This window comes from Falco rusticolus, chromosome 5, assembly GCF_015220075.1.
Source record: "Falco rusticolus isolate bFalRus1 chromosome 5, bFalRus1.pri, whole genome shotgun sequence".
Classification (NCBI taxonomy): Eukaryota; Metazoa; Chordata; class Aves; order Falconiformes; family Falconidae; genus Falco; species Falco rusticolus.
Genome location: NC_051191.1, coordinates 92173882 through 92200826, shown reverse-complemented (window position 1 = coordinate 92200826; position 26945 = coordinate 92173882). Strand labels below are relative to the sequence as shown.

Genomic DNA, 26945 nt, shown 5'->3' with positions numbered 1-26945 from the left:
TCACATCATAAACTCAGAAGCTGCTTCAGTAATGTAGAAGATAGTTTGAGGTTAGCCGTTTCAAGGAGAGGAGGAATGTCTACTTTGAAATTATTGCAATATTGTTAGTAGGGAGAGGAAAGACACCTTGCAATGGTAAGGAGCACCAAGACTGTTTTAGAACTTTAGGATATAACTACATTACAAAATGCAAAAATTTGAAGCAAATACTGAAGCAGCAAATTCTTGCAGAATATATACAGCAAAGGTGCTTTGCCTTTGTGTGACTGTAGTCATTGCTGTTTCCAAGACTGAGCCAGATTGCATTGAGCCAGCCCAAATGTTATTCTAGTCTAGTGCCTCCTGTTACTTCATCATCTGAGGGTCACGTGGTCACAGCTCACATGTATGCGTACCAGCAGGAGAGGGCAGGTACTCCACATCTGGCAGAATGGTGTGCCCACTGTATCTGCTGACTTTTCCTACCTCAAATTTTCTTCTACAGCTGTTTATTCTCCAGATCAAATAAATTATGCTAAAAATACTCTGCACCACGCATTATCAACAAAAAGGCTGGAGAATCAATTACTATTGGTAAAATACGATCTTTTTCCAGGATTTTTTTTTTTTTAATATGCAAGTCACCTCAGGAAACTGGAAGCCAAGTTTCAGTAATAGTCGGGGAATTTTTTTACCATGAGGGTGGCGAAACAGTGGCACAGGTTGCCCAGTGAGGTGCCCAGGTCCCATCCCTGGAAGACTTCAAAGTCAGATTGGAAGGGGGTCTAAGCAACCTGATCTAGCTGAAGGTGTCCCTGCCCACTGCAGGGGGTTGACTAGATGGCTTTTAAAGGTCCCTTCCCACCCAAAATATTCCATTATTTTCTATCTTATTTACATTAGGCAACTCCAAAGACAGGAAATAAATCACACAGTTCTGATGCTGCTCTGAGCAAAGAGTCTGAAAGCTAACTATCACAGAGTGTAATTTTACAAGAGAAGGTACTTCCTTAAATATATCTGCTATTGGATTTTTGTTTTCTTTTTATGGAGAGCAGATGCGGAAATCTCTCACGGCCCAGCACTGTTAAAGGAGTTCTGTTCTGCCTCCTGCAATGTCAGTATGTTTCTTTGAGTTCCAAGATCAACATTCTCATTATTGTTTATAGGAATGAAGAACACAAAATCAGAACCAGGGCTTAAACATCTTATGCTACAAACTAGCTTTTTAATTATTATTGTTATTTGTCACAAAGAGGAGTACTTTTGTAGAAATAGCTATAAGCGACTCCATTGTATTTCTGCAGGTTTTTAAACTGGTGGCATTGCTGCTGCCCTTGGCGGGGGGGGGCGGCAGCGTCCCCCTTCCCGGCCGCAGCGGGTGCCGGGTGGAGCTGGACGTGTGTCGGCGGTTTGACTGAGACAGGCGGAGCGAACGGGCTGTTAAGGGTTAATCCAGGCTACGAACCCCGTGTGCGCCGGCAAACGCCGTTGTGCAAAAAAGGCCCCTCGCAGAGGCAGCGCCCCCAGGGGCGAGCGGGCGGGGGGGGGAGGGGGAGGCTCATCCCGGGCAAAGCTCGGTGCAGCCGGGGAAAGGCAGCTGCGGCGGGGGGAGATCGGCACCCGCGGCCCGAGAAACCCCCCTGCCCGGCAGAGGGGGAGGCTGAGCGCGCGGGCTGATGAAGGCGCGAAGCGAGAGAACGTAAGACAGACGGGACGGAGCACTGAGGAGTGACGGATCTGGGTGGCTTGTAACCGCGGGGGGCTGATGGGTTTGTACGCCGAACTGCATAAACCGTGCGGGCCTTTGACAGCGGGGGGCGGCGCGGGGGGCGGGGCGCAGCGCCGGTGTGGGGAGGGGCACCAGGGAGCGAGCCCGCTCGGGGGACAACAGCGGTATCGCCCATCCACAGTGAAAGAAAATTCCTCTACGACCAGAGCAGCAGGTTGCAGCGCTGGGTACCACACCGCATGGCCCCATCTCCACAGGCCGCCAATACAAACCCCAAGGATCTCGGGAAGGGCTGACAATACTTCAGTAGGAGACCAGGCAACACTTCCAATTCAACAAAATGAGTCAACTCAAAAGAACGCGGTTGAATTCCAGCCAGTCTTCTGTCAGTCTTCCACCAGAACATAAATAAGGGAAGAACATACTGAAATAAATACACATAATCACAAAGATCATTATGCCCATTACAGCACCTGCAAACGAGGAGATGGAGGAGATATTTGTAGTGATATTTCAATACAATTTGGCTCAAAATCTCATGCTAGATAATAATCCTCGGTTTCTTCAACAAAGCCTGTTACTAGTCCTGTTGGAAGGAAATGTTAAGACCACGGATTTCTTTCCACTTCTGCTATTGGAAAGAAAGTCCATTCTCTGAGAATACAAAGCAGCCTGAAATGACAGTCCATTTCCGTGACCAGTTCCCCATTTTTCTTTAAGTGGCCCTAGGCAGATGACAAATTAACAGACTGGCACAGCATTGTGCCTGGGAGGGAACTGTGTGGATGACTCCATCGTTCATCGCATAGTTTTAGACTTTCAGAGAGAGAGTGCACCAGTTTCTGAACTGCCTGTGCTATAGCTTGCTCATCTACCCAACATTTCCTCTCCATTTCTTTCAATGCTATGTTGTAGCTCATATATGTAGCTCAACCCAGCCTTGATGGCTCAGTTACAAGCCAGAGAGCTATGGTTCAGAATCCTACTCTTCCACAGAAAACGAAAGAGGCGCTTCAGCTCACTCGGGAGATTAACAGCTCTTGCTGAAATTTCACGCTACTAAGTGTCACCTAACCAGGTTATACATGCTCTCATTAGGAAAAGAATTTCCCACTTCAGACCCTTCAGAATCCTCCCAGGAATAGCAATCACTTCTTTTCAAAAGCTTATAGTGCATTCACCTGAGTGACAATAAAATAAAATATAAACAAAACCATACCAATACACACACCCACCCTCCCAAGAAGCAAACCAAACCAAGCCAACAGTCCTGCCAAGGTAGCAACGTTGAAAATGCAGTTCACAGAGACTGCCTTTCCTCAGAGGGCAGAGTCTGTCAGGCCCTGCATGCCAGTTCAGTAGTTACAGTCCTTTTAATCGTCACAGTGTCACAGTTACCTTCGTCCCCAAGCAGGGGCTTACAAGGTTTTTCTCAGTTCCATACCAGATCGTAAAACAGAACTTCAGTCAGGTCTCTGCTATGAAAGCACTGGGATTTTGTGGAACTGGAGGGTGAGATTATACTGTATGCAACAGTCTGGAAGAGGTCTTACTGATCACTTCTCTTTTAAATGGATGCTGGCCTCCTTCACTCATTTCTGTAGGACTTTATAAAGGATAACAAACCACCACAGATCACAGCTCAACAAGCCTATCAGCTTGGTGCAAATATCAGTGCAACAGCAGACACTCAGATGTAGGACAGAAAAGACTGCATTCATATCTTGTAGCATAGATGCCATGAACTGTTCACCAGCAGAGTTCTTCAAGGCTGACCAATGTGTGCAACATGCTGGAGTCTGTATGAAAGTTGGAGAAGACAACTGTTGTTGCAAAAGTAATCTGTGTTGTGAGGTAAAAAATCCCAGGCTTCTTAAACATCATAGACCTCCTCTTCCATGGCATGACCAACCTCTCCACCAAGTTGGTACAAGGTGTTACGCCTCAGGATCTCCCAGCCACGGTGAGAGCTAGTCCTGGATGTGCTCCGTGACAATGGCAGAGTGGTCAGTTCCTTCTTGTACAGGATGTCCCTATTGATTTCCAGCTTTTCCAAACCTTTGTCATAGTTATCCCTATCCTGAGCCTTAAATGCTTCTGTGTACCGCATCATCTTATGTTTGTTGGGATCAACCCTGTCTTCAACTCTGTTAAGAGGATTAAAAAAACAAAGTGAATTCATAGAAATGTGTCTGTCTATCCACAAGACCGAGCAGCCACAAGAAGCAAGACACTCCCAAAAATATGTCTACTGACCCAGACATTCCAGAAAATCTACATGGAAGCAGGAAACTGGTTATAGGCATGGTGCTAGCAGTGGCTAGCACAAAATTATCTCCTAGACCTTCATCCCTGTCATTGACCTCAGTACACTTATCTGCCCATGATTTCCTGTCCTTTAACTCATTTCCCGATCATCATTTGCCCCTTCTATTTTGCCAGCTGCAAGCTATTGGCAGACCTGCCCCATCTGACTCCAGATCCAGATCCTTTGTACATATGCGTGTATTCATCCATTTCCTTTGCCCTTGCCTTTCCTCCTCTGACACTCCATGGCTGCTAGCCTCAGGATGTCACTTATCTTCTGTCGAACTTTTATGTAACTGCTTCACTTCCACCAACCCCTCTCTACACTACTTACAACTTGTCTTCTGAAATACTGGACCACAGCACACACAATGAGCATACATGTAATTCGACAGAACTAGATCACACTGACACACTTTTCTCAGAACATTCAATGAAGAATTGTCACTGGAATATTGCTTTTGCAAAGTTATATTCTGGACCCTGGACTGAAGGCATTGCATATTGGTACCACTTTAGGTCTGCTTGTTCTGCCCAGCAAATCTGAAAAAATCTATGAGGTTAATTTCTCTGCTAAAACCTGCAGAAATTCCCATTTCATACAGCCACCACTCCCCCTTCTGGATTTGTCAGCAAAAGATGAGGCATTTAGAAAAGACACATGCCCAAAGTTTAATTTTTCTTCACCCTTGTATAAATTTTGATTAAAATCAGAAACAATGAGGAATCTAGTGTTACCTAGACTACAGATAGCTCATTTGTTATTTCAGTACCTAAACAGAAATCCTGGACCTAAAACTTTGCCACATAATGCAGTCTTTGCAAAGTATAACATAGTTACTAGGTTCACACAAGAAAGAAACCTTGCCTTTATTCCTGTTTTGGTTTTGAATCATCTATAGTGCAGGTCATTGATGCTGAATGCCTAACTGATTGATGTTGCTTCTGCCATTTCACACATCTAACGTAGGAACAACCAAACCCAGCAGTAAAGTACTGTGGTACTCATAAGAAATTTGAAAGAAAAAATCAGGCCTTATAACCCATGCAATTTCTGTCTCTTGTGACTACTGGATAAGAAAACATCAGCTTATTTCAAAAGGAACTGCACAGCAGAGCTTTCTGAGGGGAACAGTGCTTGTCTATCAATTGCAGACAGAAAATACACTGGGATCTGTATTCTGCAAGGGAAGGACTCCAGACACTCCTCCCTAGGCCACTGGAAAGGCTCCTTACTAACATCCATATATCCATACATTGGATTCTTCCTCTGGGATCCTTATGCATGCACACTAGAAGAGACCTCACCTGAGGTACCATCGGTCCCCCAGCCCATACTCCCGCCCGCAGATTCCAGAGCGAGGCCAGAGACATCGCGGCAGTTTCCGCTCGAGCATCACAGTAGTAGCAACAACCTTTAGAATAAAAAGGAAAAAAAGAAAGAACTTGAATGAATTAGAAAAAAAAAAAAATCAGACTCTCTTTCAAAATTATCAGTTTCCTACGTAGTGACCCATTAACATATTTCATTACAGCTCCACATGTAATGAAAAAAAATCATAGAGTCAATATTCCATTTATTACAGGGAAATTCACTATTTTAGTCCTAATTGTGCAGTGTTTTGAGGAATCAATGGTGCTCTTAAAACACTGTTAAATTTCTTTCCTTTTTTACCTGATTGCAATGAGTAGGATAGTTAATTTGCAAGCTAGAGAAGAGGGCAGTATTTGTATCTGCCTTAGCTATCATCAGAACTTCCCAATGTGGCCACACAACTACATGTAACCATTTGACTTACTATTTTCCCACAGAAAAATACTAGAAAATAGATTTCCTGTTAGGCAGCTATATAACTGATCTGGCTGAATTTTTTGCCTTTTGAACAAGAGAGTCAGACCAACTTCTCTTAATGGATCAAAAGACATTACTGACCTGCTTGTAATCATTACCTTGTATTCTATTGCCCCTCAGTCAATCCCTATAATTATAACTTTCAGTTACACAGGAATGTGACTTGTAAAAAAAAAAAAAATTGCAACTTTAATTCTATTTATCAAGAGATTCCGTGCGTAAAGAACAAACAGCTAAGGAGACACAGAATGGTCCAGAAAGACTGGATGGGCTTCTAGCTGCTTTTTGAAGTAAGGTATGTATGCCTGCATGGCAAAGATGTACTGGAGAACAGTTTCACATGGGAAGATGTGCAGAAGAGTAGTCTTGTGCTTAGACACTTCAGACTCATAACAAGGGTGAAAGAAATTTGGTGGATGATATACAGAAGCTGTAAAACAGAATTAAAAGGACATGGCTTCTTGTATTAGCCCCTGAGAAAAGTGAAGGTCAGGGAAAGGTTTCAAAGTACCTCCTTTAGAGCTCGGGTGGCAGAGTAAGTAATTGCACTGTCTAGCACATTTTCCCTGGACAACTTTCAAAGAGAACTCCCTACCATGTAAATCACATTACCTGGGCTCTCCAGAGCTCATCCCGCTCATGGGCCACTCTCCAGTGGGTGTCACCCATCATGGCAATTAACAAGTTGAGCATAAGGAGGGCAGCAATGATGGCGAAGGCAAAGTATACCACGCTGTACATAAAGGGCAGGTCCACATCATAGTTTGCAGGGCCATCAATGATAGTGAGGAACAGCTCAAAGGTAGTGAACAAGGACATGGGGTAGTTGTAGAACTGCCCAAGTTTTTCAGGGTTCTCTGTCTGGAAGACGATGTAGAAAGCTAGAGGAGAGCAACGGGGTGGAAAAGAGAGTGTTTAATAACAGGAATCACATCCCAAGAACAACAGGGTCCCTGTAAGAGGTGCTGACAACACGAAGTGGTCTGGGAAGCAGCTGCATATGTTTCTATGCTAGTGCAGTACCCAGCATAACAAGGACAAACCCCTGACTAGAGTCACCGATCTGTATTATAAAATGACTAAGAATTACTTTGATTATTTGTTCTCAAAATACTCATATTTTCTTCTTCAAATAGTAAAGTTGTGTATCTTATTCTCATTTTCCAAAGACAAATACCATAAAAGCAGTATGTTTTTAAACCTTGACATAAATATATATACGTGGAATTATCTGGATCGTCCTAATTCCTGTTACACTGGAAAGAACAAGAGTTGAAAACTCATGAGAACAGAAATTGGTACTGGGAAAGGGACTGTGCTCCAAGAAATAGAAGCTATACATCATCATAACCTCCACCAGCTAACTCAGCGGGCAACCCGAGAATGAACCAAAACCCATGCACTTCATTCATACTAAAGAAGTTGGCGGGGTAATGCATTGCTGTTTTCCTTTTGTAGACTCACCTGATGCAAAGCCTAGTATCACCACAGCCATGAGCCAGCAAAAGCGCATAAGATCTCCGAATATCATCTGTAGAGCAGACAGAACCCACCATAAGGCCCAACCGTTCCACTAAGTGACAATGCAACCCCATGTAAACAGTTTCCCACATTCTAAGACCATGAGCAGACCGAAGGAAACTTCTGCTCTAAAGAGAGAATGTGAAAGTCCCAAACCCTCTGTGCAGGCAAGAACTTGCCCATTTCCCATTAGAGTCCTGAGGGAAAAAAAGTGTTCTTTCAGCTCTCCATATCTGCAAAGATGTGTCAGGAAGTGCGTAACACCCATATTTGTTTGTGTCTTATACCTTCTGGATCATGATAGTAAAGGGTCCGAGCATCTGAAAGCCTCGTGCAAAGTACATGACATTGCACCACCCTAGCACCAGGGCAAAGGACATGGGCACCACCTCGCCAGTTGTGCTGGTGAGACGCATCACCATGGTTACCAGAATCATGCAAGCATATGTGATGCTGCAAAGAAAGAAGAGACAGTGAAAAAAGTTCAGTAAAGTAATCTTTATAGATAGAATCGTGGAATGGTTTGGGTTGGAAGGGACCTTAAAATGACCTAGACCCAACCCCCTGCCAAGGCAGAGACACCTCCCACCAGCCCAGGCTGCTCCAAGCCCTGTCCAACCTAGCCTTGAACCCTGCCAGGGATAGGGCATCCACGGAGCTACTCCGGGCAGCCCGTGCCAGTGTCTCACCACCTTCACAGTAAAGAATTTCTTCCCAATATCTAACCTAAATCTACCCTCTTTGAGCTTAAAACCATTTCCCCTTGTCCTATCACTACATGCCTTTGTAAAAAGCCCCTCTCCAGCTCTCCTGTTGGCCCCTTTAGGCACTGGAAGGCTGGGATAAGGTCTCTCTGGAGCCTTCTCTTCTTCAGGCTGAAACCCCCCAAACCTCTCAGTCTGCATAGGAGAGGTGCTCCAGCCCTCTGATTATTTTCGTGGCCTTCCCTGGGCTCGCTCCAACAGGTCCGTGTCCCTCTTATACTGGGTGCCCCGAGCTGGAGACAGTGCTGCAGGGGATCTAACCCGAGTGGGGCAGAGGGGCAGAGCCCTATCCCTCAACCACGCTGCTGGGGATGCAGCCCAGGGCTCAGCTGGGTTTCTGGGCTGCGAGCGTGCATTGCTGGGCCATGTGGAAGTTCCCGTCCCCCAGCACCTGCAAGTCCTTCTCCCCAGGGATGCTCTCAGTCGTTCCCTGCCCAGCTTGTATTTGTGCTTGGGATTGCCCCAACCTACATGCAGGACCTTGCACTTGGCCTTGTTGAACTTCATGAGGTTTGCATAGGCCCATCTCTCAAGCCTATCAGTGTCCCTCTGGATGGCACCCAGGCCCTCTGGAGATCCTCTTACCCTCCTTTTTGTTTTCTTTTCAAAAAATTCCAAGACAGGAACATACAGCCACCAGCTCCACAGGCAGAGACCTCTTAGCACCATCAATTCTACCTGTCTAGTCGCCTAGCTTCCTACACACCAACTAATCCAGTGGAAGAAAAAAATCAAGATGAGGAATACTTTAAAAGGTTGGAGAAAGTGACTCAACTAGCAAAAGACAGCAGTGGGGGAAATGAGAGATATTATGTTATATTTATTAGACTCAAGAGGTGGTGTACTTACACAATTATGTGGAAAGGTCCTCCTAGGATGGTTTGTCCAAAGTATTTTGCTGCTCCAACTCTAAGGATATCTGGGATCTAAAAGAGACATCCTATTGACTTTAGGACACAAATGGATTCAATTTTACTATTAAATGTCATGGTAATGGGCAATCTTCACAGGATCTTCAGGCCAAATGCATCTGCTTTGTTTGCAGGTTCACAGTTTGAATTTTATATTACTTTAGAAACAGAATGATTGAGTCAGGTGTGCCCCTCTTGGGATGTGACAGAGATTGCTGGAAAACCTAAGAAAAAACTCTGTTTGCCTGGGTAAACAGAGAGGCTTTGGTATGTGGCAGAGAGATGTTGTAGCAGAGAGGTGTGAGCCCAAAGTTCATACAGATTACTGAGAGAAGATCATACAAACAGCTGAGCCTCAGAAATGAAGGCAAAAGACCTTGAGGAATCAAAGAAGTCTATTATAATTCTCTCTGTGTTGGTTGTAGTGTAGCCCCAGAGTCCTGACCAAATGCAAGAAGAAGGACCTGCCCTTCTGGAACACACATGGCTTAGACAGAAAGTTGTTAACAAGCCCCGTTTGATTTCAGTTCTCCCTGGCATCATCATTTGAGTTTTCTCATATAGAAGTTTCAGTCTTATATTACATATCATAACAAAATCAAGTGGAGTATTGTTTTAAAGAACTTTTCCTTTTTTTGAGAGAGAGTTCATGGTAAGGAGAACACCTACACATGCCCACCGCAGAACTCTGGTTGAGCACGGCTCCTATATAGATCTGTACAGTCACTGATCTCCAATTAAACAGAAACCTTTCTGTGTATGCTCAGAAGTTGCTTCACCCAGCACTAAACACATGAGTATTTAGGTGTGCTGGGTAAAGAATCTCTAAGAACCTCATGAAGCAGCTGGGATTCAGCTGGACCTACAGATGCTGCTAAAGGCAACTGTGTTGTTACCCTGCAAATGGTATTTGAGAGCGCGGCCAGTACTTCCAACTGCTGCTTCTGCGCCTGGAGTCTTATTAGGACACTGTCTCTGTTTCATTGGATAGATACTGTTGACAACATCTATTGCCCTAGACACATCAAAGCCCTTAGACTAAGCAAATAACCCCTACCAAGTTGTGAGCACAAACTCCTGTTTGTATAGCATGTAAAATTTGTCTTGATGAAACTCAAAAGTATCTAGCTCACTGTTTCTCTTACCTCAAGGATTAAAATCACGACAGCTCCAATGACTGTGATCAGCTCCCCCACCAGCCTCAGCTCATCCTCGTATGTCATATATGATTCCTGGGGGACAGGGGGAGGGGAAAAAGAAAAAGTGAATGGAAATTAAAATGACACTTTACAGGGAGTGAAATGAAATTAAACTAGAGGATGGAGGAAAAGAAGGCCCATTAGTGTAATGAATATGGCTAGGTGTGACAAGGGCACAGGAACCAGCCCAGCCCCAGCACAGGGAACTGACCATGCTGCACATTCTGTGCTGGCAAAGGGCAGCTGGCAGAAAGAGGGGAGGGTGTCGGACAAGTAGTGGGAACCTGGGAAAGGCTTGGGCTCCCCAGTTCAGTAGGTTAGATGAGAATTGCCCAGTCTGGCCCCTGTGGCCCTGGCTCCTGTAGGCACAGTACCTGCAGCATTTTCTGGACATAGATTGTGTTGTCTCTGCTGCTTGTTTTGTTGCCTGCTCGGGGTTTCAGAGGCCGGTAGACGCAGCACATGGTGAAGCAGACCATGTAGAGTATATAGAATAAAGCCAGGAAACAGAAATAGGGACGACCATACATATTCCACTTCAGGCTCACCAGCTCCTTCACAGGTGTTAGGTCCAAGATCTGACGTGCCTGAGAAGGATAGAAAGAAGGAATTAATTGCCATAAGGGCATTTGTTTATAAGCATCATTCACACTGCTCCCTGGGAGAATATTAGCAATCTAGTCTCAACTACTCTAGCTGGCATTAGGAAGCTGAACTTATTTTGCAAAACTGGAATGGGCAAGTGGGTTTGGATTTGCTCGGTTTGCTGGTGAAGAGCTTTGAAAAAAAGAAAAAAAGATATTTCCTGAATGCCAGTGGGAATGCAAAAAAACCCATGTTAGATACCGGAATAAGTTTGTTGTCTGTGTAGGCCTGGATGTATATAAACACTTGAGACAGACCTATAATCTAAGTCCATGAATGTAAATACATGAGGATGTGTTGCAGAAAATAAAAGGTATTATTTAAAATAGTGTTTGATAGCATGTTTTAAGAAAGATCCCATTATCTTTTACAAGGCTATCTGCATCTGTATCAGATGATTTAGGGTAAGGGAACTGGAACATTTTTCCAAATAAGTCAGGCAAACAGGGTATAGTTTACATCTTGCTTATGAATTCAACCCACACACTTTTTTAAAATCTTCTAGACCTACTTCCTACAGTGATGTTTAGGGGAACACTGCAATAAGCCAAAAGGAGGCGCAAGTCAAACTGGCATGAGTGGGTTAAAGGAAAACTCCTTATGGCACTCTGGATGTTTTTCTCTTGGTACCTTGGCCTGTTGCCTCTAAGGCAGCCAAAAACAGACTGGGCAAAGTGCAAGGAATATGTATGTTTCAGTAGACAGACATGAGTAACAGAACTCCTGAATGGCCTACGGGATATCCTAAAGAATCAAAATTAAGTGAGAGATAATTAACCTAGCTAGATAGCCTTAGGTCTTCCCTTTTCTGTAGAAGTCTGTATTCTAGAATGTTTTCCATAGGAGAGTAAATTTCATTTTCAAAGGAATGATGTAAGTTTGACACTTTAATCTTCCTGTAGCTCAGTTGCCTTCTATTTTTTCCACTTTTCATCCACTTATGGGTCAGAAAATATATCTTAGTACCTATTTATGTATGCAACCCCCTTAATAAAAGAGGAACCTTCTTCAGATTGGGGCCTAAAAATGCTCCTCTAATCCAGTACTGGACTGGGAAGGTATGGTAGGATGGGATGACACACAACGTTCTTCTGGAGGAAACAGCAAACATTTCGGGCCAAACATACATCAAACGCAAAAAAGAATTACTAGTTATACACGCAAAAATTGTAAATGCCCATACTTAAGAGCATTACGGAAAATAAAGAAATCATAATAACTCTTGGTATTTGATGACACGTTATCTGAAATGAGGAATCTTGGATGCGCATGCACTGTATGTTTTGGGATAAGACAGAGGCACAATATTCTGCTTTCTTTCAGGATTATGGTTTAGTCTTCTGGACAGTGTCTGAGGTTGTTCTATTTTTTGACAGAGACTGCTTTCCCCTGAATTTCCAAATACATCACCACACAGAAATTTAGAGGATTTTAAGTAAAAGCATCTGAGAGTTTCACAGATTTCCTCCACGCTCTGCAAAGCTCTCCAGTAGCTGGAACTTTTGTTAGAGGAGTTTGGCTAAAATTTTGCTAGATTGAAATAACACAGGATGGGAGGAATTGTGCTAATTAAAGTGTCTTCTGATTAATTTCCTATTCTATTAGGATTATTTAAGGTAATTACAACTGATAGGGTAGTGCACCTTGAAAGTCTTAAGAAGATCTAAGCTTGCCATCAAGTTATTTTTATCTTAGTGAACCCTTTACAAGTTTTTGAGCCTAAAGCAGAGATATTTGCCCATTTTGTTTTGGGCCATAACCTGTCATTAGATTAAGGGATAATAACAATGAGTGGTTTCAAAATGCACTCCCGTTTAGGATTTCTGAACACAGTTGTGTCTCACAGGGACATCCTAAGAGTCAATCAGTATTGGTTACAGAAAGCTACTTGCTAGAGCTACTTTAAAGATACTTGTTACTGATCTCTTTGAGCCTGGTGAAAGACAGAGAACCCTTCACTGAATCCCACAGTGTCTTTTTTTGTAGTTTGCTCATACTAAGTTCTTCCAATCACCTGCAAGTTTCACACCTCAGAATGAGGTATAGGAAGCACTGGATGTAGCTAGATCATGAATAAGCTGATGTGTTTCATGTATTCCCTGCAGCACGTGGTACAAAGCCCTTGCTCTACGCAATAGTATAGACCTTGAACCTTTAACCTCATCATTCTTCTCCTTTTATTATAACTGTGGCCTGCACATAGAAATCACGTGGTACCTCTCTCTTCTTGGTTGAGACAATGAGCTCAAGGAAAGACTGATCTTCAGCCCAGGAGTCAATCTCTGTGAGATCATAGAGCACAGTGGTCAAGGGGCCAAAGGACCAGAGGTTGTACTTGCGCTTCTGCATAAGGTACTGAAACATCTGAGGAGAAAAGAAGAGGGTTGAGAATATTAGAAACTTCCCAGTATATAGTGTGTTTGCAATGAGAACTGATAAAATTGTTAAAAGCCCTTAACTGCAGTGTATTTTCCTTGAACTTTGCAGTTGTTGTAGTTCTCATATCTCCCAGAAACAATTAGAGCAGCTGAAGTGGAAGAAATTCTGATTCCCATTGGACTATTAGCTCATGCTTGAAGTAAAGGAGTGATTTTTACTCTAAAGTCTAATCAAGCCGCTGAAGTTACTTGACACAGTTATAAATCTTGACAGTAGATTTCATATGGAATTATATGTGAATTAGAAAAAAAATCCTTTTATACCTTTTATAATCTTCTATATGTTATGAGGAAAGAGGTGTTGCAAGAGAAATGACCCTGTCCTTCGTGGATCTACAGAAGAAACACTAACCACCTCTGCCTTTTCATTAAGTGGAAGGATGAGATTTTACATTAAATATTGAATTCTTGCCTATGAATAAATGCCTGTGGATACATGAAGAAGTTTCCCATGTGTCACATTTAGGGTAATGAAATCTAGACAAAGAGTATAATTTCAGTCATAATTTCAAAAAAATTACTTGGGGTGGATCATTCTGTTAATATCTTTTTAACTCAAATGCTTCAAAAATTTGGTGTAAAGTTCTATAACTTAAGCACTTGTTTTTTTCATTAAGACAAAGAAATTTCTTGTAAAGGGTTTTCTGGTCCTACAAGAGACTTCTGGCAAAAAAGGAAAAAGAGGAAAAGGGATTTGTTATGTATCTTCTACCCACTAAGGACATGCACACACTCCCTCACGGTCTGGTTGATGTTATTTCAAGTTCTCCATTTCTCTTATGTATGGGGCAACCGTGTCACACCAACTCACCACAGTGTTGCCCTCAACTCCAGCCAGTTTGAAGGGAGTAAGCCCCTCATTGTTAGGAATCATTTCAAGTGATCCAGGTCCCTCTTTGCTCTTGTCATAGGAAAGTATCAGGCTGTACATGTGGCAGGCAAACGTCTTTGTGGGTTGGAGAACCAGGAGGTGAAGGACAGTGTTACCTACGAAGGAAGCAGACCAGACGAAGTATTTTGAGTAGCCCAGCCCCATGCAAAGACTGGCACAACTGACTGATTACTTTCATTTTTCTTGCATCTCTCATCTCACAGCTGTTTGCAATGAGAGAAAAACACGTGCATGCACAGATGACAGTCTGGTTTAAAGTGTCCAGATCCACTGTATGCACATCACTAGGTCTCACAGCACATACCAAGGTAATCTTGAGCTCTAATGTCAGCTCCATTTTCAATGAGCAACTGTACAATTTCTTCATTTCCCGCACAGGCAGCAAATGATAAAACATGCTCTCCTGCAGAGAAAGGAATGGGAGAATCCACATTAAGACCTCAGGAGGCAGGAGAGGTTGAAGCACACTGAGGGAAGGCTATCCATGCTATGAAGCCAGAAGATATGAAAGGAAGAGTTACTTCAGGTAACCTGCAAGTTTTCTGCCCCACTCCTCATCTACTCAGAAAGGGAAAAAAAGACCTGCCCCACACAACACAAAGGAAGAAGTATTCTTTTCAGGGGATCACCTTCATAAGAAGGTTGACAAGTGGTATGGTTTAACCCAACTGGCAATTAAGAACTAGGCAGCTGCCTGCTCGCTCTCCCCTCTCTCCTGGTGGAAAATGGAGCAGAACTGGGAAAAAGATAAAACTCATGGGTTGAAATATGAACAACTTAATACTTGAAATTAAATGAAACATAATGATAATAATAATAGTAGTAGTAGTCATACTAGTAATGAAGAGGAGAAAGAGAGGGAGAGAGTAATAAAATCCAAAAGGAAAAGGAAAAAAACCCAAGTGAGGCACAATAAAACTGCTCATCACCCGCTGAGCGATGCCCAGCTGGTCCCTGAGCAGCGATCGCCTGGCCCTGGTCAACTCCCCCCAGTTTATATACTGAGCATGACATTCTATGGTATGGAATAGCCCTTTGGTTAGTTTGGGACACCTGCCCTGGCTGCATCCCCTCCCAATTTCTTGTGCCCTTCCAGCCCTCTTGCTGGCAGGACCTAAAGAACTGAAAAGTCATTGATTTAGTATAAATATTACCTATCAACAACTGCAAACATCAATGTGCTATCAATAGTATTCTCATAATAAATCCAAAACACAGCACTGCACCAGCTACTGAAAAGAAAATTAACTCTGTCCTATTTGAAATCAGGAAAATTTGTAGTATATGCTGATAGGAAGAAAATAAATTATAATTTAATGCAATATATATTTTTGTATACATGCAAATGTATAAAATGTGTATGATTTATACATTTACATTTATGTAGTATTTACATATTCAGGAGGAGTCTTATTGTCTGCTAAAAGGTGTGTGACTGATGATGCCTGGGGACAGGAGCCTCTGCTTATCCAGTTCAGATGAGGACTAGAGCAAGCCTCCCTTATATTCCCTCATCACTGTGCCAGCTCCCACCCGTAGCTGCAGGGGGAGAGGTAAGGCTGTACCGAAATAGAGAAGGTTCTGAGAGCTGCGCCTGAAGAAATGCCCAGTGGCCTGTGCCGTGCAGGCGTTGGCCCCTCTCTTGAGTAAAGCTTTCACCAAAGGGATGTTCTGGTTCACTGCTGCAATGTGGAGAGCCGTCTGCCCTGTAAGACACAGAAATAAAACCTTGCCTTTCAAGGAAGCACTTTCAGGCTGATCAGTAGCCTGCAGTTCACATTTCAGTCATGGTAAATCTGAGGTGTCTGGGACTGCATCCCCAGGGACTATATGATTTAGCTTTGAAGTTGCCCCTGTTGTGTGCAGAGGGTTGGACTACAGATTTTTTAGAGGTCCCATTCTACTTAAAACTTTTTATGGGTTCATGAAAACTGACTTCGCAACCTGCCAAAAAAACCAACAGGATACACTTTCTAGATTTTTTCTGGGGGAAAACAAGACATGCCACACTCTTCCAGGAAGCACACTGAAAGCTGCGTGACTATATGTTCCTTCATGAGACATGAAGGCTAGGTCAAAACAAAGCTCCCAAAGAAGATTTACTTTAATTTTTCTATGTATTAGAGTGTTTTAAACCTCATCATTATTATTTTAGTGGTTTCAAGATTCTGTCTGGCATACCTGCATTGGTAGTCAGAACCATTTTTTAAAAACTTGGCTCAGAGTCTAGACTCAAAAGCAGTGGCCACATTTGTTTTCAATCCCCATTCTTTGTCAGCCAAAGAACTAGTTTTTTCTCCTTTCAGAGGAGACCAGGTGGGTATCCCCTTTGTTACACATGAGCATGCCAGAAAGCAGACTGCACATACCCTGGCAATCCCGCAACAGCAGCAGGCTCACCTGTGGCTGCGGGTTTGTCAATTGCGCATTGGCATGTTTGCACATGTCTGTACCTGGCTTTAATATAATTCTGCCTTCCACAGATGGTCCCATTTGTATGTTGGTTTGCTGTGTAACAGTTCAGCAATATGTTGAACCAGGAACCATATAGGTCACTTCCCTAAATGTACAGGTAGTACCCCCTCTCTCCCCTGCCGAATCCTGCCCATCCTCCTTCCCTGAGGTGTTACCTTCATAGAGCTCTGAAGTCATCCTCTCATTGACAAGCTCAGGAGCTGCTTCCATCAGAGTCACTGCTGCCTCCATGTTGTCGTACAAGGCAGCTACATGAAGGGCAGTCTCCCCCACCGCACCTAGGAACAGCAGAAGCATGCGAGTCATCTAAATGCTCACCTATTCTGGACAAAAGTAGAAATGGATTTATTGGGGTGGAGAATTGCAGGAGTGCTAGGTCCTCCCTCAAGTACTGCCGGGTGCCACCTCATCAGATGTCATGTCACAGCCATGTAACTGCACAGTCTCTGTCCTTCATCAAAGCCTGATAGCTGAACAGGGACTTGGGTGCTTGTAAGGAACAGCAGACGCTGGCATGAAGCGAACGAGCACCCATCCCTTCCACGGGCCACCTTCCACAGCAAATCACCTCCCGTGGTCCCTCTAGACAAAAGGCCCATTCAAGCTGTAAATCTCTGATCTTCACCATTCCTGCAGGGTTTGATGAGCTCGCCAAGTCAGAAAACTCACTTGGTTGCAAAGCTGCTGACACAGACTTCAGCAGTTTGAGGTTGCTAACGCGAATGTTGCAGCAAACCAACGTACATACTACTCTGTTTGTTGTAGCAGGCTCTTGCCTTCCACAGGAAGCCATTTGTTGCAAATAATCATTACCTCTCTGATAGATATCACATGTTCCATCAGTGAGAAGCTTCCTGATGGCTGGGAGGTTGTTCTCTTTGGCAGCCTGGAGGAGCGGGGATTCCCAGATCCTGCAGTCAAGAAAAACTGGCTGATAAGAAACGCAGTCAGGTACGTGGTGCCTCTCTGCAGAGCCAGCATGGCCTTTGCCTGGACTAGCATGTATCCTCAGCATCGCCACGGACAGGTCATGCACACTTACTGTCTGAGGTATTGTTTGAATGCAAAAAAATAAATCAAGAAAAGAACCGGGAAAAGCAGGAAAGTGCAGATCTAAAAACCCAGGTAGTTTATCACTGCTTGGCTCACGATGCTCAACCGTGCGGCGGCAGCAGAGGGAAGGATGGAGAAACCAGCAACCACCATGTTCTGCATTACACAGCTCATATTTTGAGGCACAGAAGACAGCGAATGATGGGTCATTTGATATCTTTCCTGCCAGCAGACTAGGTATCTCAGAGGCCAGAAAAAGGCAGTAGTTTGTGGTTTGTGTGGTTTCTGGGGTTTTGTTTGTTTGTTTGTTTTTTTACACAGCATAATAAATTGTAAAAAGGTCAGAATCTTAATTACTCCCATAAGGAATGGAAAAGAAAAAGTACAAACAAGAATTCACCTGGTGTTGTAGCAACACTTCCTATGGCATAATTAAAAGAATGAGCTCTGAAATGTAGCTCCTCATCATACAAAGTTATGAGGCAAAATCTGAAAGCTGGAATTCTCCTCAGTGTGCCTAAGTACATAAGGGGACATTGCAAAGAGCCACCTGCCACACCGCTTGCTCAGCATCCAAACAGGTTTTGCCAATATTCAAAATGATGAGTTAGCCACCCAAAAATCACAAAAAATAGGACAAAATCCACAAATTTGGGGTAAATATTTATTTTATCCTCTAATATTTTGAGAATATACTTTACATTCATAAAAAGTGGTTTGGAGTGGGGCTTTCTGATTTTTGTTTTTATGCAAATAAAGAATTCTAGTAGCCCAAGTTCAGGAGCTAAAGATTTAAGGGGAAGAAACACCCTCAAACCCAAAGACACAGACTATATCTCACAAATTTTCAGTATTGAATAAAGATTCCTCTCTCCACATAGGAGATTTCTCCACAAAGCAAATTTTGTGCTTTTATCTCACCTCTGCTTTCCTGTAGTACAGATTTTTAATCTATTGATTAATAGATAATTATTTTTATTATTTTTATAATATTATATATTATTCATATTATATAATATACATTATATAATTAAAGAATTATATATATTATTATTAATAGAAAAAATCTAGATAGATTAATATATCTAGCATGGCTCAGGTCAAGCTGTAACGTGTGATGTTGAACAAGTTTAAGGAGCACAGTAAAACAACAATAAATTCAAGCTGTTATGAACAAGGAGAATGGCAGCCCTCATTTTCTTACCTGTCCCTGTCTGTCCTTTTACTACCATCTAACAGCCACCAACAGATGGATGTTAGTCTTTCACACAAACACAGAGATGCACAAAAAGCATATGGGACAAATGCATTAGTCAAACCTGGAGATACATTCACTGCTTTCTCCTTGTGACCTCCCAAAGGTCTTCCTTGTATTCTGGGGTTATTGTGTTAACGAGACTTTGGGGATACAGTTTATAAGGCTACTACTATATAAAGAAATAGGTGTTTTGCATTAAGTGATAACACTGATGTTAGAATACGTTATCTATGAATATAACTCTATCATTAGTCACATGAAACCCCAGATCAGAGAAAGAGACAGAGAATATAAAATGGCCTATTGCACAAAAGTCTTCTCGGAACTTGTGCTTGCTAGGTATGGATAATTTAAAAATAAAACTATAGGAAAACAGGCAACATACCTTCTGGTGCTTACAGAAATGTACATTTCTTGCTTTAAGTGATTCTTTTATGCACAATAGAATCTCACAGCAAAAGAAAACATTTGATACACCATTATCTCTGAATTTAATCCACCTCAAACGTGGAAGTTCTGCACACCTTTGTAGCAGAAAGATACTGACACACTTGAGAGGACTTGGGGGATAAAGCAAAACAAAGGGACAGGTTAGATAAATAGGAGCAATTTGAATAAGTGTAAATTAATGGGCATATGCTACAAGTAATAGAAGAATAACTGAACATTATATTTATCATTCCACAAAAGGAGCATTTCCTGTCACTGGCAGCACCTCATTACCTAAGTCACTAGAAACTAGACTAGAAAAATGCTGAAGAACATAGGAGAAATAAAAACGTTCAGAATACGAAGAATCAACCTGAACCACCCAGGGAGCCATTCTGAGATATTTTTGTGTGTCCTTCAAACTCCCAGCCTTTCTGCTTTGAGAAGCATTCCTTCTTCAGCTTCCTCACGTGCCAGTTGCCTTAGTTGCTAATTACAAGATGATTTGATGAGAACACTGCACCTGGGGTCAGGCAAGCAGGAACAAAATAAAAAGGCACTCTGAGCAAAAGCATAAGGGCAGGTATCAGCAAGGCAAGCTTGCTACCCCTGCTATTAGCCTGGCTGAGAAAGACCCTGTGTTCCTGAAAATAGAAGTGTCAGAGGCAGGACGTGAGAAGGAGGTGGGGTTTCTATAGTATAAACACTGCTACAATTAATACGTTAGTGTTTTACTGGGCAGGCCTTTATCCCTCAAATGACTTCAGATAGGAGGAATGATTGGGCAAGAGACAATGTGGGAGGACACAAACACAATACCCTTCTCACAAAATTCTCCAAAGCCCTTATAAACAACTAATTAAACTACAAGCCTGCAAAGAGGGAGATACCTAATAACTGATATACTCACCTTTCAGAAATTTAGGGCAAAACTGTCAAACCTTTCTAATTATGTAGGAACCTCCAACTGGGCTTAAAGAACTGGAGATCCCAGGCCAAACAGCAGGCTGGAGAAGAACCCAGAAAGGTTAGTAGGTGTTGTGGCACACTACCCCTGATGCCTCTAAGGTCCCTGACTTACATGTTTATACCATACGCTTTTACTCTCATTTAATTTTCTGTCCCATATTTGGGGAAATAATTTGCTCCCATTTAAAACATACCATTATAATTATCAAATCCTTTTTGATACATTACAGCAATGTACTGAGTGTATAAATGCGAGGTACTAGATGAGCCAAATTCACCAATATAAAAATAAAACAAAGTCAACTGAATCTATACACTTCAAAACATTTGAATTTCTTTAAGTTCTGCATATCTAACCAATTTTCTTCCAGACCCATCAAACACAGCATGAATTTTACAACTCTAGTTCCTGTGTGTCAAAGCAGCAGCAGGTGAAATCTGTACCTTAGTCTCTTAACAGCGCTGCCTACAGCAGACGCTGAGTTTCTGTAAAGTGCCATTGCGTCACTGGATGGAGTGGGTGGCTTTCGGAGAATGATTCAGCAGAGACCTGTTGAGACACTCAGACGATAATCAGCACATCTAAGTTAAGCTCCTGTTCTAAATCATTCTCTTCATCAGCTATGGAGTCAAGGGGCACTCAGCTCCTGAGGCAGCTGAGTTAGGTCTGTGACACTAGGCAATACCGATGTTGCCTGGCAGGATCAGTTTAGGACAGGCACAGCTACACAGCTAGCCAGTAGTTCTGATGGGCAACAAAAAACACAACAGTATCCACCTGGAAGCATTCCTGAGTTGTTCTTACTGAGCTAAGGAACTTAGCTGGGCTGAGGCACTTGGTAAGCCTCGATCATGCATTACTGTCAGTCAGTTTTCTTAACAGATGATTCAATTATATGCTTAGGAAGCTGTGAGCTGTTCTTCAATATAGGTGAGGACAAAATAAGGGATAACTGAAAATTCATTGTGAAACAAAGGAGCAGATAGAATGTAGGTCAGATTCTAACTGAGGGAGTCATGTAAAATGCTTTTAAACAAGGTTAAGGATTTCACAAGCAGTTTCTGCTGGTACCATGTACCCTTTCCGATTTACAGCTTCTTAAACACTTCTTTTGGAGAGCATCCCTCTCACTACACTTATGAAGAGGAAAAGAATGCAAGGGCAAGTCTATAAGTCTTAACTCTTATGAAAAGAAGAATTTGGATTTATAAGGTTATTCTTTTAAAACAAGGAAATAAGTTAAATATGTGAACTGCCTGGACAACCACCAATCTGAAGATTCTTTTTCAAGGCTGAGCTCACCAGAGGTGCAATGGAGCATCTCTTTCTTCCCTTCCCTTCTCAGATTCTGCTACTTGAGTCATTCACTGTATGCAATTTTCTTATTGTTTGCTCTAGTTTAAGTTTGGCATCTGCTAGCTTCATGCTTCATCCCCAAGGCTGTCAGTTACTGAGGGTCTAAAGCAATTCTATCTAACTGAGCTATAAATTCATCAGCAGGGTATTATTTCAACTTTCTTTTCCTCCCCTCTTGTGGTGTTCAGAATATCCATGCTCAGCACTTCATCATGCAATTGCCAGAGAAGATTAATCTTCTTCCTTCCTTCTGCTATTATGTCTATGTAAACATGTGTAAGACTTCAAGAGAGCAGAGAAGTGCTCAGAGAAAGCCAAGGAGCCAGAAAAAAAGGATCAGAGTGATCACCTAACAAGATGCTAAAAAATGAGTTAGGAAGTAATAGCATGAAGTGAAAAGTAGGCAAATAACAGGGCCTTGGGCAGTCAGGGTCAGCAAATCCCTTCAGCACCGACAGCAAGGCTCAGCAAATTAACTGGAATCTCTTGTGCATGTATGCCAAAGCCCCCTCAGCTGACAGTAAACAGAGCGTGCCTGAAAATAAATTAAACAGGTTATTAATTGCTGATTCTACTAGAGAATAAATTGATGGGGAAGCCTTCTCCTTTCAGCTATTTAGCCATCTACCACACTAAACAATAGAGATCTTAGTCACTTCCAGCTGGGCAAACTCCCTGCATTAATTTCCTTTTTTAAAGTTCTGCATCTGAGACCATCCTAAGAACAATCTCATGCTAGAACTGGATTATCAGTTCAGCAGAGGTTAGTTGTTATTTATTATCACTGAGCTACTCATAAAACAAATGTGTTCTCTGAAGCATAAACCTCATCCTGCATCAAAACTTCCAGCCTGGGTGTTGGGTTTTTTTTTTTCCAGTTTTATTCTAGGTTGTGTTCCTTACCCTGTGTCTAATTAGTTTTCGCCAACAATTTCTTAAATTTAAGTAGGATTTGTTTTTAATTTTCAGAACACAAATTTCATGTTTACTTCTTCACAAGGAAACCTATAGCCAAGTTTAAGGTAGCAGATTGCTTCCTCAATCTGTGAGCCCAATCCGTGTCTCAGGCACTGAGGGCAGCTGTGCATGTGCCTGTGTGTTGCTGGCAAAATGTGAGCTCTGCAGGACCTTTACACCTGCAAAATTAAGGAGGCACATTTGCCTGTTATTAGTCTTAAAACTTCCATTAGGATGAAAGTGTAACAGCTTAAGTCCAGAAATGCTGCTTTGACTTCATCTTACTTCATGGAGCAGAAGAGTTACCAACAGGCTGCTGTTTGCCTCTGGACTGCTCAGAAGCTGTTACTGAGACACAGCACAAGGGCAGCAGTGGAGCTGGGAGATGGCATCTTTATTGCACAGTCACCTTTGGGAGCAAAGGAACAGATTCATATGGAGACAGACACTGTGGATTTTAAGCAGGACAGTCCTGTGTGAATTTGTGCACTGAAAACTCAGGGAAGTTGTTTAGACAAACAGCAAAACTATGGCGATATCTCTTATTCACCACCAGCTTGAGAGAGACTTGTCTAGAAGCTGCAGGCTCTCTGGGTCCCTGTACAGCTCTTCAGCAACTTAGTTTACTAGTGTCAGGCTGAGCTACTTTTTATTTGTGCCATGTTCGTTTTCAGGGTAAGCAAAGCACTTCAGTATTATATCTGTAAGACTGAAGAGCCACAAAAAGATTTGGAAATTAGAGGGGATATAAACTTTTTATTGCAATATGTTTGGAATGACCATGGCCTTCTGCTAGTTACGCAAATTATCCCAAGCACCTCTAATGCGCTATTTCTCATAGCGCAAATTTCTATAGTTAACTAATGTGTAAAAATGCTTTGGTTTTTTTTTTTTTTAATGTATCACACAACTGTTTTATCATTATTAGAATAATCAAGCCTCAGAGCATCCCATGAAGGCCAGGTGATACCGCTAATTCTTAAGCAGCAGCTGTGAGAGAGAAGAGACACACAGAAGATAGATTATTAAATCAACCAAAATTATAGAGGCAGGCTACAGCAGAGAAAAACATAACAATTGTCCTGGATCCATGTGCTTCCTTCCTCTCATTCATTTACTAGTTATTTTTTATGAACACTGCAATTCTCATATGGTGGAATTTCTAAAATTACATGCTAGGGAGATTTTGTTCACATTTCCTTAGAACATCTTACACTGGAAACCAGATTACAAAAAAACCCACAACAAAACAAAACTCAAGCAATGGCTCTCAGTTTCTGGAAGATCTATTAGATCTATTAGACTGTGACAGGCATGTGATTTCTTTTCACCTCTGTCAGGTCTGAATTTTCATAAGTATTTATCTCTTTGTTCCCCATGATTATGAACTGTGTTGGGGTTTTAGGTTCATGTGCTCCAGGCTGTGTAGATCCCAGAGTTTATTTTCAAAGATAATTCTGGTAAGGACATACAAGATGTGACCACTCTCCCTGGGACTCCACACAGAGCTGTTTAAAACACACAGGCTGTTTAAAAACAAGAGCCTTGAACAGAAAGAAATGAGCAAAATAAGGCAAAATAAATTCAAGTTAAGTACCAAAGAAGTTAGCTTTCAGGTATCGTCATCACCAGATGCAGGTCAGGAAAAAGCACAGTTCTCTTGCAGACTTCCTCTGTGCAGTCAGAGCATACTAGTTAAATAGCAACATATTTACCAATGGTTTTCAATAAGGTAATAGCAGAATTTAATTGCTGCTTATTACTGTATGTATTCCAGCACCATTAACACTAAGAACTCAAGCTGAAGCCATAACACTGCAATTCCACACAACAAAGCGACAGGATGAAGTAAAAGCCCTCTTGGCTTACAACAGTTTTTCCACAAAAGCAAAAGTTTTATAAGAGTACTTCCCACACATGAGGCACCACAGGTGTTTCTGGGTTTTTATCTGGACATAATTAAGAATATGAAAGCAATAAAACTGATTCCAGTCCTCTGCAAAATGTTCATTTTCTTTCACCTCAAACTGAGCATCTCTGGGGACAAGAAAGGAAAGGATAAGATAATAAGAGGGAGAAATGGTCCCGTCCCTCTTTAGGAAGAGTATCTGCACATTGGCACCATGGAATTTCTGACCACATAGCAGAAGGCTAATTATGTTAGTTGAAAGCTGTGGGAAACAGCTAAAACAGAAGGGAAGAATTGTGTCCCCATGCAACACTGATTTCACAGACAAGAATATCATAAGCAGAAAATGTGGTTTTACACAGAGTCTGATAAAGAAGACCAAAAATGTTAGTTTTTGGGACCACTGGAGTTGCACTGTAGTGTTCTAAGAGAAGTTTATGAAGAAGTGTTTATATGCCTAACAGTTTTTCTGATTCCCTTGATGTGTAGCAACACACAAGATGTTCATGTGCCTGCAGCACATCACTAACCAGGATTGTCAGGCAAAGAGAAGGCTGAATGGCAATCTAATAGCAGCCTATGTGAAACGGAGCAACAAAAGGGGCTAAACCCTTCTTGGTAACAACAGATGGTAAGACAAGGGGCTACAGCATCAAATAATGATTTTGGAGGTTCAGGTTGAACATTTGGGAAAAACCCTTTTTCACTAGGAGTTTACCACAACCCTGTAACAAGTACCTAAAAGTACGGTGGAATCTCTGCCCTGGGAGGCTTTCAAGACCAAGCTAGACAAAGCCAGAGCAGCATGATCTGTTGCTGGCAGTAGCCCAGCTTCAAGGGAGAGGTTAGACAGAGATGTCCAGATGTCCCTTCCATATCTCAATGACTTAAAAACATGAAGTTAATGTTATAATTATAAAAATATTGATATATTTATACTTTTCTTTGGCACACCTTCATTTGGATATTACAGAATATCTGAGAACTCAGTTTTCAGTTACCTGTGATGCTTTTCATGGATATACTAAAATGTAAAGGCTTCAGCATTCTGTGGAGACACTAATGTTCCCACTGTCCCTCCCCTTTTACGCATATTTAAGTCACACTTCTCTGAAGTATAATAGAACAGGCTTCTGTTATTTGGTCAGGAGTTAGATGATGATATATGTAAGTTTTTATGTCTACAGACAGATATGTACATTTGTCCCTCTTAAGGTACTATCCTACTTATTTCTGTGTATAGATAGTTAGATTTTGTCCCACACAGCCACCGTTTTGTCGCCAGAGATGTTCAAAGTGTTGTTATGAAAGAAAAAAATTTACAAGGGACTGGAAGCAATTTGTTATTTGAGTACTGTAGAGTTTGTGCATGCAGAAATTACAAGGAACAATGAAAAACAGATTCAGCTGGATTTCCATGAATAGTCCTGCATGGCTGTGTGCAGAGGAAGCAACCCTGTACAGTAGTAACAAACAGCCTTGACTCAGTATTTACATGTGAAGACACAGGAAATCTTGATAATCTGACAGGAGTCGCTGTATGTGTTGACACCTGGGCCATGGGAGTGAGGGACAGCAGTCGACCCCAGCAAGAGGCTGACCACCAGGGTGTGGAACAACATTAAATCCACTCTATCCCACAGCAAGGGCAACCTTTAGAGAAAAAGAAAGCAGAATCCTTGCAAAAACCAAGCCATTATTTCAGCTGGCTGCAGCGTATGTGTCACACACACTCTTAATAATAACTAAAGGAAATCAAACCCTCATGTATTTTCTCATGAGCTTTGCCAATGAAGCAGGGAAGACAAGAGTGTACATTATTAATTTGTGACTGGAGTCCGGCACTCAGGGTAATTAAATTGCGACCTAGTAAACCCACCTGTGAAAGCAGATAAGATTGGAACTTCAGAAGCATTCCACCTTGAAAGAAGAAATCTGATAGAGAAAAGTGCTCCAGGGTTGTTTAAAGTTTATCTACTGGCAGAAAAGCCTAAGGGAAAAGAGTGAGAATCAGCTGCAGGGAGAGAGCAGCAGAAGAAAGGGAAGAAGGCTGAAACACACTGTACCTTTTCTGCTGCAGTAAGTAGATTTCATCCAGGTGTTTATCCCAGGATTTTTTGCTTTGCAACTTTTGACTTACTCCACTCCAGATTCGGAAATAGAAGGGCTTGCTGTCCCCAAATAAAGGCACCCCCATAGCACGTGCCTTTTTTTCTCTTGCCTATCTGCCTGAAAGCCAGCGATCCTCACTTTGGAAAACCTCAGGGAAGGCTCACTGCAGGTCACGACTCCTCTGCC

General features: G+C 42.2%; 1 protein-coding gene across 2 annotated transcripts; it reads right to left on the bottom strand.

Annotated features, from left to right (window-relative positions):
- Window positions 1–23: 23 nt before the first annotated feature.
- On the bottom strand, window positions 24–26945 carry LOC119148102 (transient receptor potential cation channel subfamily V member 6-like). 2 transcript variants are annotated; one of them, XM_037387766.1, is made up of 15 exons: window positions 26714–26945; window positions 17529–17626; window positions 16871–16993; window positions 15806–15946; window positions 14545–14643; window positions 14160–14335; window positions 13128–13274; window positions 10640–10852; window positions 10212–10298; window positions 9005–9081; window positions 7679–7844; window positions 7335–7401; window positions 6483–6751; window positions 5327–5433; window positions 24–3858 (listed from the first exon to the last, which is right to left on the bottom strand). In XM_037387766.1, the coding sequence occupies exons 1-15, from the start codon at window positions 26842–26844 to the stop codon at window positions 3585–3587; spliced, it is 2175 nt and encodes a 724-aa protein (XP_037243663.1). In that variant the 5' UTR covers window positions 26845–26945; the 3' UTR covers window positions 24–3584. The 2 variants fall into 2 exon arrangements, with proteins under 2 accessions (XP_037243663.1, XP_037243662.1); XM_037387765.1 differs by lacking the exon at window positions 26714–26945 and having other exon boundaries at window positions 17529–18073.